The sequence below is a fragment of the Halichondria panicea genome, chromosome 10 (genome assembly GCF_963675165.1).
Source record: "Halichondria panicea chromosome 10, odHalPani1.1, whole genome shotgun sequence".
In the NCBI taxonomy this organism is placed as follows: domain Eukaryota; kingdom Metazoa; phylum Porifera; class Demospongiae; order Suberitida; family Halichondriidae; genus Halichondria; species Halichondria panicea.
The window spans coordinates 5,288,132-5,305,865 of NC_087386.1; the positions used below are offsets into that span (position 1 = coordinate 5,288,132).

The window sequence follows — 17,734 nt, forward strand, 5'->3', positions numbered from 1 at the left end:
ACTGGACCAGCAATACAGGTCAACAGAACATGGGGAGGCTCTGTGGCTAGTGGCCTCTGAGATGCTACTTACACGTACTCACCTCATTGGGTACATCAACATTGGCCCCAGCATCGATTAGGAGCTCCATACATTTCTGGTGACCATTGAAACTGGCTGTCCAAAGAGGGGTCACTCCCGACTGTACATAGGAGGAAAACAATGTAAACAGCATGTTGTGGGAAATTGTTTGCACAACAAAACCAACCTTGGTCTGAGTGTTGACTGTAGCCTTGGCTGCTAAGAGGACCCTCACTATCTCATCGTGTCCATTCCTACTGGCTATATATAGAGCTGTCTGGTTGCCCTGTATAGACCATAATTATTATACAAACATGCAGATTATTAAACTGCAACTGGACCAGCTAATTTTACACTCTCCACTACTCAGTCCACTCATACACAGAGGTGACAGTACACACACTCAACCATGGAATCAGCAGAGTACACAAACACCACCATGCAGCGTGACTCACATTAGTTTTGCTGTGGACGTCAGCCTTGGCCTCCAACAACATACTAACAACTCCACAGTGACCATTCTGACTGGCCATGTACAATGCCGTCGAACCATCCTGTTATAGTGTACATATCCAAACAACGTTTTAAATTAACAGACAAGCATAAATCTCACTATTTTTTTAATGTTAACTTTAGCCTTTGCAGCAATCAATACTTCCACTGCCCTCACATGACCATTACAAGCAGCTACATAGTGGTGGATAAACCAGGGCATAGCCACGGGTAGTGATATAAAACTACCGTATAGCGTGTAATTTTCGTGGGGCCAAATATTCGTGGTTTTCGTGGTTGGAGGTCTGACCACGAATATTTTACCCACGAATAAGCGACCTTGCCTACCTTTACCTGCAGTGCAAGCAGCAACCACGAAAATATTACCCACAAAATGTCTCAATATTGCTGAACCACGAATATTTTGTCTCCCAAAAATTACCCGCTATACGGTAGAGGGGTGCCGAGCAACGTTATTGTAGATTATGTATTAGTTAATGTACAGTGTATAGAGGGGTTTACGACAGTAAACCTCCTGACTACGAGGGCGTAAGCCCGAGGGGGAGGTGTGGTTTATTGTCATAAACCCTGAGGCACTGTGCATTAATTGATATATGTCCCATCTGATTGGCTGACTGGTTGCTATGCATCAAGCTTGCATGACTACCACATAGCAACACTATTCAAACACAAGAAGACAGTAGGAAAAGAGAGCTCGTCCACACCATGTACCAGGGCTGCTGTACATGTCCACACTCAAAGCCTTGCGCAGCCTGGACAGAATATGAGCAGCCAGCCCCTCCCTCCAAGCGAACGGTACAGAGCCACTCCCCCCTCTGTTCAATTAGTCAGCCCCTCCCTCCACTTACTGCGCAGCAACCAGCCAGACAGCAGAAGAAACAACACAGCTAGCTCTAAACGGTGTCTAGACCAGCTCTCTTCAGCTATGCCAGGCTAGTAGGCAAGCAAAGGTAAGCTTAAAATAGCCACTCCTATATTATTACTAAACTGGCTTCTTTTTATTTAAATACAGAAGCTGAACAGGCCTAGTGCAGTGCGTGCAGTACTAGTGCTAGTGAGCAAGGCTCAGCCTGAGCCCAAGCCCTCTCCCAGAGTGTCTCTAAAGCAGCTCCTTCTGCAACACACAGCAGAATTTTGATGAACTAGTCTACAGACTACACCCTCTGTTTTCATTTATGACATTTTGTTTCTCATGCAAGACATTTCCATTCATTGAAAACACTATTAATTTTATTTTTGCTGCATATGCTTAAGGGCCAATTTATGAGCCATATTTTCCCTTGTAGCCCTGAGGTGCCAATTTATGACAGTTAAACCCCACTAGACTACATGGCAAAAGTGTAGTAGGTGGGAAATATGTAGCGTTAATGAGATTCATCATGAACAATTCATTGCAAGTGATGTCACATGACAGTGTGTTTGCCTAGCTAGCCAGAGGAGGTTGGCCACGCGTCATCAATCATGTGACATTCCTAAGGTCTCTGCTCACGTTACCATAGATACCGAATAACTGTAATAAAAACGTTATGGATACTTGCTTTGCTGACTTGTAACACCGGACTAGCTGTGTCTGTTGTCTGGCTGGACCTAGCTATACTATAGGGTAGAGTGTAGTTCAGCGGTGCTGTATGCAGCTTGCATTGTACTGGCTGGCAAGAATCTAGTAAACACTGTATGCACTGATAACTCGCCAGAATAGAGGGGATCGGGTTGGTTAATGAAAGTTTTATATCAAAAGAAGCCAGAGAGGCACATACAGTTTGCCTTCAGTCTCTAATGACCGTGCAATATCAGCTAGAAGTTTACATAGAACTCATTGTCAATTTTTGTGCCAGCTCAGCAAAAAAAGTGGTGCATGTGATCGTGTCCAACCTCCTCTGCTAGCTATAGCTGCTGAAACTGACTATTGTCAAGGGCGTATGAGAGAAGAGGGCATGCAACAACTTGCGAGCAAAAACTGTATAAGTGAGCGGTGGAATTTACTGGAAAAGTACAGTAAAATAGATTGTAGGTGTGTCTGATTTTGTGTAAGGTACATGTAGCAGATAGCTATAAATACAGTTTTTGTTCGCACGTTGGACTAATAGTGAGTTGCAAACCCTTACGCCCTTGCTATTGTACAATGTCATGCACTCCTGACAATAGCTTTAGCTACAAAAGCGGCAGGCTTGCACAAGGTAAAACTAGTTTGTTTAAGCTCTCATAAGATAAAGTAGGTTGTCATGATTATAGGGGAAGTCAAAACTGCCTTAGGCTTCTTTATCGTAAGACCTTGATTTAAAGCGACACTTTCGAAACGAAACAAGAGGTCGCTTCTTTTGGAGGTTGAAAAATTATATTGAAGTCCTGGTGTCGCATATTTAGAGAGTCGCATCTAATTAGAGGTAACTCTACAGAGTCTACTTGCCTCGATTTCAGGCCGCTTAAAAACACTGATTTTTAAGTGGGCTACAATCGAGGCTAGGGAGTGGCTTCATTTAGAACGCGACATTAAAAAATAATTGTCAATGCAGCTGTCGCTATTTTTAGAGGTCAGAAAATTGCTGAAGCTCCAGGGTGTCACATATTTGGAGGGTCGCCTTAAATCGAGGTCTTACTGTAATTATGCCTCGGTGCGCATGCCAAGCGAGGTATACGGTAGTGTGTGTGTGTGTGTGTGTGTGTGTGTGTGCGTGTGCGTGTGTGTGTGTGTGTCTGTGTAGACTGCTACAGCTGCTCAAGGATGAATCAAGTACAAGTAAGAGTTTCTATAGGCTTCTAGTCATGTTTACTTAGATTTTAATTCGTGGATTTGCAAAATAATGCTTCGTTCTCGAGTTATGCCTAGTTTTGCTTACTTGGAATGCCATTGCAGCCTTTTCAGAAGAGTCCGTAGCATAACTTGTTCCCTGAGTGTTACTACTCTACTTAGTAGTTAGCTCTGCACTAGAACGCTAGCTATTGGTAGCTGCAAGAGTGAGCAGAGAGCTGCAAGGCTCTGCTGACTTGCAGCCATTAGACTTGAACTTTTGGCATCGATCGTTTTTAACAACAATCATGGTGATCATTACCCACTATTCGTATGCAGTAAGATGTTCATCATGATCAATGTGTGTATAAAAGCTAGCTATTAGTAGTTTTATGTTATGTAGCTTTGGCACCTCCACCGAGGCATCAGCACCCGCGGTGCTTTCATTTAATTAGTTTTAAAAAAATTGAACTTCATTGTTTAATGTTTAATGTAGCACAAACCGTATGTTGCAAACAATACAGCAGTGTAAACATTGTGTTAAATTATGGTATTGAGGGCCTGACCCGGAGGCTGCAGCTAGCTAGCTAGCTAGTAGGCAAGCAAAACGATAGTCTTTAAACTAAGTGGTGTGGCTTCCTGTCAACCAAATTTTGGCGCTGCGCAGCTAAAAATCTCTAGCAATCCCTTCCCCAAATCCTGGCTACACCCCGAGTATATCAAGGTAGTCTACCAGTGCTCTCTAGCTCCGGTGTCTAATAATGATTATCTCTATTCTAATGTCAGAGGATACCAACTACCAGTGATAGCTGGTCTCAGGGGCGAATCCAGGAAAAATGAAAGGGGGGGCTAGTAGAAAGGGGCAAAGCCCCGTACGAGGGTGGCGGAGCCACCCAGGGGGTGGGTATGCTCCCCCTCCCGCCTCGCCGGAGGCGAAATTTTTTGATTTTTACAATTTGCTCACACTTTTACCTTTGAACTGTCATATTAATAAGTGAATACTGAATATGAAAAAGTTAATACAAAAAACTCGTTCTAATCAAAAAAAGGATGTATACTGTAGATGTTACATCTACATTCATGTAGCCTCGTTCCCAGGCCTTACTTTTTCTTGCTGTTGTCACTGTTCATCCATAAACATAAGAAAGACATAGTGAGGCAGCAAAGAAAGAAATGGGCGTACAGTTAAGAAAAAGTAAGGCCTGGTTTGGGAAATCGCGTGATCCACAAGGATTTTTATGAACGTGGGCGATATGTAGCCCACAATCGTGACATAAGGTATTATCCCACGCATTCAGAGTAAGACTGTACTGTACTGCACTGAGACAACCACCAAGCTGTGCTGCAAGTCAGATCAGAGAACCAGCGTGGCCAGCTCTGGTGGCAGTAGCTACCTGCTATATGATAATGATGACTAAGCTATTCTACTATAGCATATCGCATGTAGAAAGACACAAGAAAAGGTAATAGTGATAGAATCTAAACACACAATCTAGACTAGTAGATCATCTAGCTAAGCCTAAGGTATAGCTAGCTATAGTGCTTGCAAACTTCCAGTTCCAAGTCCATGTCCAGCTTGCTGCAGGCAAAGTTTTATTAGTCGTAGACCTCTGCGTGGGCAGTCCAACATCTCTAGCTCAGTATGCCCACGCTCATTTTCACCCTTCTACCACCCTTCTACCCTCACGCGACTTCCCGATACAGGCTCTCCTTTTTCCTAACTCTACGTCTATTTCTTTCTTTATTCCTCCAATTAATACCGTATTTTATCTCATTGAATGAATAATACAGTATTTTATCTTATTGAACGATTGTGATAAAGAACAGAAAAAGGAGAGCCTGTGTAGAGGCTAACATTCATGCACTCTTGGTACATGAAAGAATCACAATGCCTACCAAGACTGCACTGAGAGTGAGAGAAGGTAAGGCTACTTCCTTGCAACTAGCTGAAAAAGTCTGAGATCTGCTCCGTGTTGCAGCTCAACAGCAGCCTAGGAAGAGAGGCCTGGGATATGATCGAGGCTACAAAACATTGCACAAGGAGCTGACTCAGCAACAGCAATAGTTGACCTATGCACTTTATTAGTAGCTAGCTAGCTAGCTTGCTAGTACAGTATGTCCATAGCTAGCCTACATCCTTTATACTCTTAGTAGCTAGACTTGGCTGTTGTGCATAAATAACAAGGTTGGTGGCAAAATTGTTGTAACCTCAGACTAGAAATACGTAGGTAGTTTTTTCAAAAGGGGGGGGCTTCAGCCCCTCAAAACCACCCCCTGGATCCGCCCCTGGGTCTCTAAACAAATATGCCTATCTCTGGTGTATAATGGACTAAACATAAACAGCACAATTCAACAGAACATGGGGAGGCTCTGTGGCTAGTGGCCTCTGAGATGTGTGTACAGCTACTTACACTCACCTCTTTGGGTACATCAACATTGGCCCCAGCATCGATTAGGAGCTCCATACATTTCTGGTGACCATTGAAACTGGCTATCCAAAGAGGGGTCTCTCCCGACTGTACATAAGAGGAAAACAATGTAAACAGCATGTTGTGGGAAATAGCAAAACCAACCTTGATCCGAGTGTTGACTGTAGCCTTGGCTGCTAAGAGAACCCTCACTATCTCATTATATCCATTCCTACTGGCCCAGTAAAGAGCAGTAATACCATCCTGTAGAGACAATAATTATCAACCAACGGACATAATTATTGGCATTGTAGACAGTATTCCCCTCACCTTGTCTGCCTGGTTGGGATCAGCCCCACACTCCAGTAGCTCCAGAACCACACTCACATTACCCGTCTTAAAAGCATCTAAAAATTCCTGTGAAAAAATGCACTATCAGCAAACAGTCCCCAAAAGAAAAATTGTATTACTACTGCACAATATTCTATTAGTCACTCACACAGAAGTACCAGCATATACAGTCGACACTAACACTATATAAGCTGACAATGCACATTTGATACCTCCACCCACTCACTCACTCACGTACCATCCTGGGGTGCTGTAGACACAGCTTTCTGAGTGAGACAATCACGTCGTCAACTGATGGTCTCTGTTGAGGTCGGTCATGGAGGCGTCTTGAATGTTGTGCTCTAATGAGTTTGGCTACATTGCCAGACCCGTAGCTTCCTTCGGCCACATTCATCAGCTCATCTCTGCTCACTATGACACGCAGACACAGCTCCGCTAGACTAGCCAGACCTGTAAAGGGAAATATAGGTGTGCACGAACAATTATAATGACACACACCAACAGTAACCATGCAGCATGTTGGTTGTCCTGTTGAAAGTACAGTGTGAATTGCACTACACAAACCAACTGAGCAGCACATGCGATTTTATGGTCCCCCTAAAATGGACAGAAGAGACAGTATTGAAGATGAAAGGCACCCCTTGCATGCAATAGTAAGCTATACACAAGCATTTTGGCAATGTGTACTAAAGAGACTGTAGTGGAATTCAACACTGTACTGCCATGTAGGACAACCAACTTTCAATTGTCTGTGCAAACTTACCAAAGTGGAGTATTGTGAGGTTGGCTACGTTTTCCCTTTGAAACATGTCAGTAATTGGGTACTTGTACACGTTCCCTCCAAAGATAACAAGCTCACAGCTGGTAGTTTTGTTTGAGTAGACTGCCTTGGCAATGTGCCACGAGCGAGGCTCCACACCAATCTTCAGCTACATGCAGAGGGAGATGGTTTGATTAACCCAATTGCAATCATAGACAAAAAGTTGCACATATACTGTACACTCACCTTTTTCCAGACTAAGGGATTTGGGTTGTCAAAGTTAAACTCGAGCAGCCAGGTCTCTGGTGAGATGTGCAGTTTACTACTCTTGCCCCAGAGGAGTACCATCCTCGGTTGCACTATTTGACCACACATCTCCTGCCACACGTTTTCAGGATCAACTAGGGACGTGAGGGTGGAGAACCGGGTGGCTATCGGCCACGGCTCCTCTGGGTCGTCTGGCTTGTATGGACCACTCCATTCCTGGCGTGGAAAATAATTATTATAAGCAGTACTTTCAATAATATGGTGTGTACAAGCTTCTCAATTAATGTGTTTGTGGCTAACCCCAAGACTATGAAGGACTTCCTAGGATGCCTTACCCTGCTATCAAAGTCAAATATGTAGCATGTGTTGGAGTACACGAGTGCAGAGCCATTTCCCCCAAACAGGACAGCTCGATGACTGTCAAACTTGGAGAATGCATGAGATCCTAGCGGATCAGGTCGGAATGCATTTTCGTCCAATGGGGCCTCCCATTCACCTACAACAGCAAAGACAAACTAATTTGTACAATGCTGCAGGTTAATAATTTCTGGCCTCTTGCATGCAGGCATTATTACAAGCACCCATGCTTTTCTTGATACGAAAGCAATCACTGATCTAAACACATCTTAGATAGGCTAGGGCTACAAAGTGAAAATGCACAATCCTAACTCAAGTCATAAATCAAAGTCAATTCACTCACTTGTGTTAATGTCGAACTCCAGGTACTCGCTGGTCCATCCATAGTCACGTTCAATTTCGTCCTCCACGTAGGCGAGATACCTGGCCCCTAGGTCCTGAGGTTTCGGGGGATTCCCTATCTCACGACTGGCCCTCCCCACTCCTCCAAACACGCACATCCGATCCTTGTGGATGATTACTCCAGTCTGGTAACGCTCCCTTGGCTTTACTTCAGGCATCACCTCCACTTTTTCCCACACCCACTCTCTGTCAGGGGACACTTTGTAGACCTCGTTATCAAATTGCAAATCTTTGAACCCACTGAACAGGATGATGGTGCGTGAGGGGTGATGAACACTAAGGGAGGAGCCAAGGCCAAGAGTGGGGTACTCTCCGCTGGTCGACTGCCGAAACCACTTGTTTGTGGTGAGGTCTAAAACGTCAAACGGATGATTCTCATCGTTTGAACGAGGGAGGGAGACAGGGACAGGGACAGGGAGGTTAACATCAATGTCTTCTTTGTCCGAGTCATCATTATCAGAATTGGAGCTGGAGTCACTGTCCTCAACGGGCTTCAAGATGTGGACGTCTGTAGTATTGCCTCCCCACACATACAGCTTGTTTTCAAAGATTACTCCACAGCCTCCATTCCTCTGATCAATCTCCTCAGTTGGAACCGTGATTGGAACTACTCTCTCCATCCTGACGGTCTCGCAATGTCTCTCAAGCAAGCCAGGCGTTTCATTTGCTTGGCTTGTGAGACTAATTAAAATAGCAGACAAGATTGCGAAAAGATGGACTTTCCCTGGGAAGATCCCTCTACAATCCTTCATTCTTGTGGCTTGACTGAATTGTGAATGAGGAATTAGTTTTGCACTGTTAGACTTTGTAGATCTAATAATAAATTATGGAACCAACAAATAGTTCTGCTGAAGTTCCCAGTCAAGCTGCTACAATTATAGGTTTGGAGGATGATGATCCCCAGCCCAAGACACAAGGCATTTCACATGAACACGTTCTTTATGGCAGTGGAGAGTCATTTAAGAGGTATATGAACAATCATGTCGAAACACTTATTCAAAAGATGACTGCGAAAAATATTATAAGCAAACGCATGGTAAAAAGGATCGAAGGCGAAGATAAATTGGATTTGCTTTTGGAAATAATGAAAAAAATGTCTCCGGAGAAGTTTATCGTTTATCTTCAATTGTTGCTGGCCATTTCTAGACAGTCTGAAGAACAGGAAAAGGATGCAAAAAAGGGAGCCGAAAAATCTTTGCATGTGGATGCAACATTACAAGACGATACGAAGCAACTCATGAGAATGATGAAGGGTTTACTTAAAGCAATGAAACCCACACATGGTTCAGAATTACACGCTGTAATTGCTGAGTTTGCTTCGCAAGACAGTAGCCAATCAGCAGTACAACCACCACCCAACCTACCACAGCATGTTTGTCCACCAGAAGGACAACTGGGAAATGCTGAGTTTGGCGTATTCACGAAGAGAGAAGGGGGGACCCTCTACTCTGCACTGCATGGTGTCACTGTGATCATCCCTCCCAATGCCATCCCAGAAGCATTCTCTCAATTTTCTCTCTCAATGCACTTTTATCTGCAACAATCGTTCACTCTAATGGATGATGCAGACCCTTGCTCTGTGATAGTGTGGTTACATCAATATCCTCACTTCAATTTTCTCGAGGACGTCACTGTCATGATTCCCCACTCTGCCGTAGTCGATGACTCCCTCTGTGTATTGACCTGGGGTAAAGACAAACAGCCGAACCTCAATACCGAAGTCCCAGCTGATTTTAGTGATGGATACCATGCTGTCATCAAAGTCAAGCACTTTTGTCCATTTTCTACAATAAAAAGGAAACGAGATCAAGATGAAAGCGAAGAGTCCAAAAAAATTAAGTTGGAGCCTACGGCCGAGTCTGGCTTCAAGTACAGTATAGCCTGCAGCATGCCCTCTGATCGATCAGGAGAGTACTGGAAGGTGCAGTTTGTAGCTTGTCAAAGTAACCCCACAGGGATTTGGGTAAGTTGAAACTGATTGTAGACTGCATGGCCCACTATCCTTTTTACAAACAGTTGAGGCAGTTGCAAATTGGCAAAGATGACTACTCTCAAGTGGATGATGTTGAAATCAGAGGAGGTTTCTTTAAGATGTTTCCTGACACTTGGAGTGACAGCAATTGGAAAATCAATGCGACTGTTAGGCCAGCGTTGGTGAGTACAATAGTCAATGGATGTACAGCAAGATCATGATGTTTATTCGCTATATATGCTTTATTTGTGTGATTTTACAGATTTCTGAACAGCAGATACGGCGGGTTCCAGAAAAAAAGGCGGGACAGCCCTTCCCTTCTCTCCCCACTCTGTGCTTTGTGGTAACCCACAAGAGTGAAAATGACCATTTACTGACACAATGGATAGACGCGCAAGGAGCAGTCGTTGTTGATGGCAGTACACCCTCCTTCTTTATTTCATCCACCCCGCCTCTACCTATAACTCCACCTATAATGAAAAGTAATTTTGCACGTGTCTGATTACCAAGTTATAGGAATGTCATGCACTGTTAATACACATAATGAAAGTAACCACGGGTGCTGATACCTCGGTGGATGTGTCAAAGCTACATAACATAGGTGCCAACTTCCCCAGCCTAATTTCAGCGACAAAACATGGGAGCGTTAACCCGCCGCCGAAGAAGGCAACTTTTGGGGTACATAACTTTGATTTTTTCAGTGCAAAGACAATAATTTATGTTTTCATACAAAAAAGATGTGAATTGCTTTGGGGATGCTCCAGGCTCAGCTCTGATGTGGCTTCATAGCTCACTGCGCATGCTCGTAACGTCATCATTAATTGCACGAGGTAAGTTAGCACTTATTGGCTGATTGAGCTACCAGAATGTTTCGCGAGCATCAAACATTTGCAAACTTTGCGATGGTTGATCAATTCGCAACAATAAAATCCGCAAAACCTAAATCATTACTAGTAAATACACACAATCCTTGCCAGAACTCAATAGTCAGATTGCAAAGGGTCAAATTTTCTGCTGATCTGGCTCATTTGCAAAGGTTTTTCACCAGCAAAGTATCTAGTTTAACATTTTCTTGTTTCTGTTAAGATTCTAGCAAAGTTTTCAAGCTTTTCCAGGCTTGCTAAACTTTATTGGAGTATAGTAACCCAACTCAGGAGCAGCAACCCTGAAAATCCGGAATATCTGAGGTGAATAGCAGTTTCCTTTCGGGACAAGGGACAGGGGTGCTAATTCTGGGACTGTCCTGGCCAATTCGGGACAGTTGGTATGACATAACATAAACTGTAATATTGCTAATGCACACACATTTTTGCATAATTATGGCTATATTAATCACTCAACTATATAGTGGGAAATAATTGATTGTTGCTAAAAAGGATGCCAAAAGTACATAACTAATGGCATCATACCAGTGTAGAGACATGCAGCTCTCTTCTCACTCTTGCAGCTACCAATAGCCAGCGTTCTATTACAGAGCAGTTATCCAAGAAAACGTTACTAGAAGCCTATAGAACCAATTCATTTTGAATCCTTGAGTAGCTGTAGCAGTCTACACACACAAACACACTATACCGTATATACCTCGCTTGTGCATGCGCACCGAGGCATAATAACTGGCCCTCGGCCGGTGACATGAATAATAAAGAAACCAGAAGAATGTTGTACAATAAATGCAGTGGTATAGCTATTTATGCATGAGCATGGAAACTGGCTAAGTATATAGCAAGTATCTATGAAATTAAAATACTATAGACTAGCTAGCCTCGATTCCAGGCCGCTCTTCCTTTTTTTTAGGCCTTGTGAAGGAGGCTATAGACTAGCATGCTGAAGTGTTTGAAAACGGAGTTTTAGTAGTGGCTGAGACATGCACTGTGGGCAACAAAATCAGCAAAGACGCCTTTATTAAAACCAATTAACTTGTTGTGTGAAAGCTATCCTAGCATCGATTCCAGGCCACACTGAAGATGAGGCCTTGTGAAGGAGGCTAAAGCTATATCCATGCTGTAAACGCAGCTCTATATGGCATGGTATCCGAGTGAGTAGACTCAGATATTACAAACAAGCAAACCAACCCGCTGGCCACGACACGGCCTCGGGTTAATTATTTTTACTCCTCCCAGGTACGTGTGAAAGAGACCTCTCCATTAGACCTTATCTTTATGGTAATGACAGTGAGATTATCAGAGCACTCACTCACCAAGGCCTGGACGTTATTCTCGATACTCAAACGTCTGAGCACCTCAAGTTCCTCGCAGACATCAGTCTCCAGTTATCCGACACTCAACGGCTGTGCAAAGCATTGGACATACTTAATGAAATGGATTTAGATACTTTTACGATTCTCGGCAACTGGGTGGTCAGTCAAGGCAGAGCCGCTAGTTTGATACGACTCAAGGAGCAACTCAGGACTATAGACATTGCCAACATTGTTGTGTGTAAGGAGAAAGACTCGAGTGACCTGCTCAGTCCACACCTAGAATATTATTCAATTCTGGACGTTTTCAAGGAAGATCGGTTGCCACCCAGACGCATATATATAGACTTGCTGAATCTGTCTAAAAAGTTAGTACACTGCTGGAGGAGTATTGGCCGTCTGCTGGGAATCTCACATAACCAGTTGGAAATTATTGTTAATGAGGAATTTGAGTCACAGCCGTACCACCTGATTAACAATTGGCAGAGGAGAGAGGGAAGTGGAGCTACCTTTGGGGCACTCTTCAAGGCCATTCATCGAGTGTTTGACCATCAATTAGAGTTGGTCAATGATGCTCATCTCTTCTGTGTATCTTATGTTCATAATCATCTACCCAACCCTGGCACAGTTAATGCTTAGAGTCAAATTATCTCCAAACTATTTTCATCATCACTCATGCATCATAAGTTGGTACCATCTATTCAGCACCACTTTTTAACAATTTAGCAATTCAGCATAAACAGCATAGTAGTAGCTTAGTATTTAGCAAGAGTATAATTGGTATTATATAATTATTAGGAAACAAAATTGATGATCATTTCCACATATGCACACTACATGTGTCCAGAGTGTCAAGAGAATGATTGAGATAACGTGTAACGACCGTTTGGGAAAGAAAGTCAGAGTCAAGTGCAAGTATCCTCCTTACACACACACACACACACACACACACACACACGATTAATAGAGTTAGAGAATCAAGTTTTCGCCTGTTTGCGTACGGCTAGCCGGCTAGGCTATCTCTATAAATGTGACTATAGTGGGCGCCGGGTACGATTTGCATTTGGTGTCATGTGTTTGCTTTAACTACCCCCTTAGCCCTGACGACACTATAGGGGATCTCAAGAAGCTGGTGGCTGCACAGACAGGAACAAAGTGGGAAAAAATCGTCCTCAAGAAATGGTAATTTTAAGCACTGAGTGTGGTCATTGGCTCAGGAAGACCAGCAATATTGCTGATGAGAATTTCCTGTTTAAATAAAGTATTACTATACTACTGCTACATTGGGCCAGGGGCAATCTAGCACATGGTACCCTGGGCATTAGTCGTGTGAACTGGTGCATTCTGGCTCGTTACAGATTTTTGATGTCGCTATTGGGTCATTCCATATCAATTCAACAAAATTTAAAACGTAACGTCTTCAGAATTCCACGAAACTTGGTACATGTGTGAGGAATGGTATGGTAACATATCAGGGTTTGTAAACAATATGGCTTCTGAGATTGAGTTAATTAAAAAATGCAGAAATTCTCCACTTTTAGAAACTGGCTGCTGTTAGTTAAACTGTAACTTTCTAACCATTAACATTCAAGACTAAGAATGTATATCATGTTGTTGCCTAAGAAATTCCGCATCATTTGGTATGTTGTACGGCTTCACTTAATAAATTTTAGGTATTGCATCTAATTAGTAGCCTTCGAACTCTGACTTCTCGAAAAGCGCTGTTTTTTTTCCTGTAATTTTTTATGTATCATGTTCCTCATACCATTCTCTTGAAGTGTGACAAGTTTGGTTTTGGGATTCCAATGGGATCATGAGATATGTTGTGGGATGTAGTGTGATTTGGGCAATATTTGTGGTTTCAGAGAATAAACAGTCCTTCTTTGTTGTGTAATGTACCTAAAACATGTGTGCTAACTTTCCTGAACTTATGTTATCACAAGGAAGAATTCGAACTTTCGGCCGAGTGACATTTTCAGCTGAGGAACTGTAAAACGACTGATAGCTAAAACAAGTTTACAGTGACCATACGAGCAGCAAAATAATACTGACACCACGCCAGCTATTTGATTGAGTGGCGACAAGCATATCAGCCATTTGAGTACTGCACTACAGAGGACTATGAGAGAGAGCAGCATCTTGAACAATCATTTCTTGTTTTCTCAAACGATTCCAGACACATGCAAACTACACACATCATAAATTATTTGAACCATCTCTAGCTACTGATACAGTATAGTACTGCAGTCAGAAGATGGACACTGAGTAATCTCAGTAGAAACTGAAATGCTAGCCTCTACACAGGCTCTCCTTTTTCTGTTCTTTATCACATCGTTCAATAAGATAAAATACTGTCTTAATCGTTCAATGAGATAAAATACGGTATTAATTGGAGGAATAAAGAAAGAAATAGACGTAGAGTTAGGAAAAAGGAGAGCCTGTATCGGGAAGTCACGTGAGGGTAGAAGGGTGGTAGAAGGGTGAAAATGAGCGTGGGCATGCTGAGCTAGAGATGTTGGACTGCCCACGCAGATATCTATGACTAATAAAACTTTGCCTGCAGCAAACTGGACATGGACTTGGAACTGGAAGTTTGCAAGCACTATAGCTAGCTATATTAGTAAAACCAGTAGGTTTTACATAGGATTGGCAGTGGGTTTGCCTGTGTTTAGCAATATTTCAATTATTTTGACTCATGTTCAAACTGTTCTATCTCTGCAGGGAAAGGCCACATCATAAAATACTGTCTTAATCGTTCAATGAGATAAAATACGGTATTAATTGGAGGAATAAAGAAAGAAATAGACGTAGAGTTAGGAAAAAGGAGAGCCTGTATCGGGAAGTCACGTGAGGGTAGAAGGGTGGTAGAAGGGTGAAAATGAGCGTGGGCATGCTGAGCTAGAGATGTTGGACTGCCCACGCAGATATCTATGACTAATAAAACTTTGCCTGCAGCAAACTGGACATGGACTTGGAACTGGAAGTTTGCAAGCACTATAGCTAGCTATATTAGTAAAACCAGTAGGTTTTACATAGGATTGGCAGTGGGTTTGCCTGTGTTTAGCAATATTTCAATTATTTTGACTCATGTTCAAACTGTTCTATCTCTGCAGGGAAAGGCCACATCAAGAAACTGGCTGAACAGATAGTTTATTTAGCCTTTTCTCTCTTTGTATCTCTCATTTCATAATCCATAAACATTTTAATGAATGAATATTTTCATTTTAAAAATTGCACTATTTCGACGTTTCACCGCTCTTTGTCTGACTGACTAAGTAAGTAAGTAAGTAAGTAAGTGAGTAAGTAAGTAAGTAAGTAAGTTTCTTGCCCAGCATTTACTCCAAGTACAGCCATCTCCAGGACATTCTGCACAGGGTTTCCAAACGACTACAACCTGGATTACAAAGCGCTTCTTCAGATTTGCGATTGCTTCCACGAGGCAGATGACCTCTCAGTCTCTATTTCTCTTACCTAGACAATTCCGCCATCTTTAATGACTCAGCAATTGCGTTGTGGCCAATAATAATAGATAGGCGTGGCTAATAAACCGTGCGCCTAAAATCAGTGCAGCAGTGCTTTTCCAGAGCCTGAGGTGTTCCTTTTCTTCACACTGTTCAGCTCTAGCTCCCTTTCTCTGACAGGCATGCTATATGCACTGGCTCTTAGATATCATGCTCTTAAAATGGCTGTCATTTAATACTGATTCGCAAATTCAACATAATTATCAAGCAATAAATTATTACTCATTATAAATTATTAGTCCAGAGATATTCGAGAAGATATCTGATTAGTCCTGTCTTCTCTTCTTGTACTGCCTCTTGACGTTCCACTTATGCATGTCATGATACGTAAACTGTACTGAAAAAGAAAGGGAATCCGACTAGAAAAACATTTGCAATGTGAAAAATTGCTAGGATTGGCCAGGGGAACCACAAAAAAGCGTGGGAACAAGAAATCAGACGAGAGCATAACTCCAATCCGTTACAACGTCATGAACATGTACAATACATAGTATATTAAATAATAGACTGTGTTCCAGATCCACCTATCAGCTTCCATCCACCACATCATTCCATGCAGTCACCAGTACGGTCCGTGCATGTTACTACGCATGGATGGACTGTGTGTACCTGTGCTCAACACTGCATGTATTAGGAACATCAATTCATCACAAATCATCATGATTATGTGCCCCACATTCTAAAATGGATGTATAATAAATATATATAGGGATTGGTCATCACTCCACCAGTAAAAATTGCGTGGCATATTGGCTGGAAAAACATGGGAAAACTACCAGTATACATGTGATTGACGTTGTAACGGATTGGAGTTATGCTCTCGTCTGATTTCTTGTTCCCACGCTTTTTTGTGGTTCCCCTGGCCAATCCTAGCAATTTTTCACATTGCAAATGTTTTTCTAGTCGGATACCTTAGATGATCTACTAGTCTAGATTGTGTGTTCAGATTCTATCAGACTATTACCTTTTCTTGTGTCTTTCTACATGCTAGTATAGATCAAGAGAATAGCTTAAGTTAGTCATCATTATCATATATAGCAGGTAGCTACTGCCACCAGAGCTGGCCACGCTGGTTCTCTGATCTGACTTGCAGCACAGCTTGGTGGTTGTCTCAGTACATGTACAGTCTTATTAACTCTGAATGCGTGGGAGAATACCTTACGTCACGATTGTGGGCTACATATCGCCCACGTTCATAAAAATCCTTGTGGATCACGCGATTTCCCAAACCAGGCCTTACTTTTTCTTAACTGTAGATCTACGCCCATTTCTTTCTTTGCTGCCTCACTAGCACTATGTCTTTCTAGTGATTTGTCACAATGTGGATGAACAGTGACAACAGCAAGAAAAAGTAAGGCCTGGGAACGAGGCTACTGAAATGCCACCAGAGAATATTTCGTGATTGGTTTGCATAAAAAAATGGGTGGTTAGCTAGGGTGTTTTCCAAGTAAAACCACACAACTCACTAGTGTGTGTACAATTTCTTTACCCTCACGGGCCATAATGCAGCTTATTCAAGTATCCCAGCCTCAGAAATATATAATTTTATACGTTGCCTACATAATTTTATTTTTTTAAACAATTGATCATCAAATCAGAACAGGTCGAATTTATCCAAAAAGGAGATTAAAGCTGCATCAGAAATACTGACCAAACATTTGGGCTAGGCTTGTTAATGTTTTTAAATGTTAATGCTAATGTTTTATACTGCTCAACTTTTATGAAAATCACCATTGCTACAACTATCAATTGTTAGCTTGAACGTAGGTAATGTCGCTCATCAACTTAAAACCTACGATATATTGCTAATTGCAATATTGCCACAACAAAGGGCCTCACACACAGCTTACTTACTAAGGAAAAGTGCACAGTAACAATTGGGAATGCAGAAAGGCTTTGCAACATTTTTTCAAGGACTGTTTATTCTCTAAAACCACAAATATTGCCCAAATCACACTACATTCCACAACATATCTCATGATCCCATTGGAATCCCAGAATCAAACTTGTCACACTTCAAGAGAATTGTATAAGGAACATGATACTCAAAAAAGTACAGGAAAAAAACAGCGTTTTTTGAGAAGCCAGACTTCAAAGAACACTAATTAGATGGAATACCCAAACTTTATCGAGTGAAGCCATACAACATACCAAATGATGCAGAATTTCTTAGGCAACAAGATGATATACATTCTTAGTCT

General features: G+C 42.3%; 3 protein-coding genes across 3 annotated transcripts in view; 1 reads left to right on the top strand and 2 right to left on the bottom strand.

The window, feature by feature from the left end:
- Window positions 1-17,734, bottom strand: part of LOC135342592 (ankyrin-3-like) — a 40,115-nt gene that overhangs the window by 950 nt on the left and 21,431 nt on the right. The window contains exon 20 of the mRNA XM_064539363.1: window positions 83-181. Coding sequence (XP_064395433.1) covers window positions 83-181 — 99 coding nt within the window. The remainder of the gene's footprint in view (window positions 1-82; window positions 182-17,734) is intronic.
- On the bottom strand, window positions 6,385-8,557 carry LOC135342689 (kelch domain-containing protein 1-like). The gene is made up of 6 exons (XM_064539497.1): window positions 7,788-8,557; window positions 7,423-7,583; window positions 7,067-7,303; window positions 6,824-6,989; window positions 6,559-6,657; window positions 6,385-6,510 (listed from the first exon to the last, which is right to left on the bottom strand). The coding sequence occupies exons 1-5, from the start codon at window positions 8,464-8,466 to the stop codon at window positions 6,647-6,649; spliced, it is 1,254 nt and encodes a 417-aa protein (XP_064395567.1). The 5' UTR covers window positions 8,467-8,557; the 3' UTR covers window positions 6,385-6,510; window positions 6,559-6,646.
- LOC135342617 (uncharacterized) lies at window positions 8,588-15,243 on the top strand. Its single transcript, XM_064539401.1, has 5 exons — window positions 8,588-9,809; window positions 9,863-10,000; window positions 10,081-10,300; window positions 11,939-12,927; window positions 13,111-15,243. The coding sequence occupies exons 1-4, from the start codon at window positions 8,673-8,675 to the stop codon at window positions 12,649-12,651; spliced, it is 2,208 nt and encodes a 735-aa protein (XP_064395471.1). The 5' UTR covers window positions 8,588-8,672; the 3' UTR covers window positions 12,652-12,927; window positions 13,111-15,243.

Bases quoted from the DNA above. Each gene is read 5' to 3' on its own strand.
- LOC135342617 (XM_064539401.1), top strand. From the start codon at position 8,673: ATGGAACCAACAAATAGTTCTGCTGAAGTTCCCAGTCAAGCTGCTACA. The intron at 9,810-9,862 runs GTAAGTTGAAAC...TTTTACAAACAG, and splicing joins GTAACCCCACAGGGATTTGG to TTGAGGCAGTTGCAAATTGG. The intron at 10,001-10,080 runs GTGAGTACAATA...GTGATTTTACAG, and splicing joins CGACTGTTAGGCCAGCGTTG to ATTTCTGAACAGCAGATACG.
- LOC135342689 (XM_064539497.1), bottom strand. From the start codon at position 8,466: ATGGAGAGAGTAGTTCCAATCACGGTTCCAACTGAGGAGATTGATCAG. The intron at 7,304-7,422 runs GTAAGGCATCCT...TTTCCACGCCAG, and splicing joins TATTTGACTTTGATAGCAGG to GAATGGAGTGGTCCATACAA. The intron at 6,990-7,066 runs GTGAGTGTACAG...CTCTGCATGTAG, and splicing joins ATCCCTTAGTCTGGAAAAAG to CTGAAGATTGGTGTGGAGCC.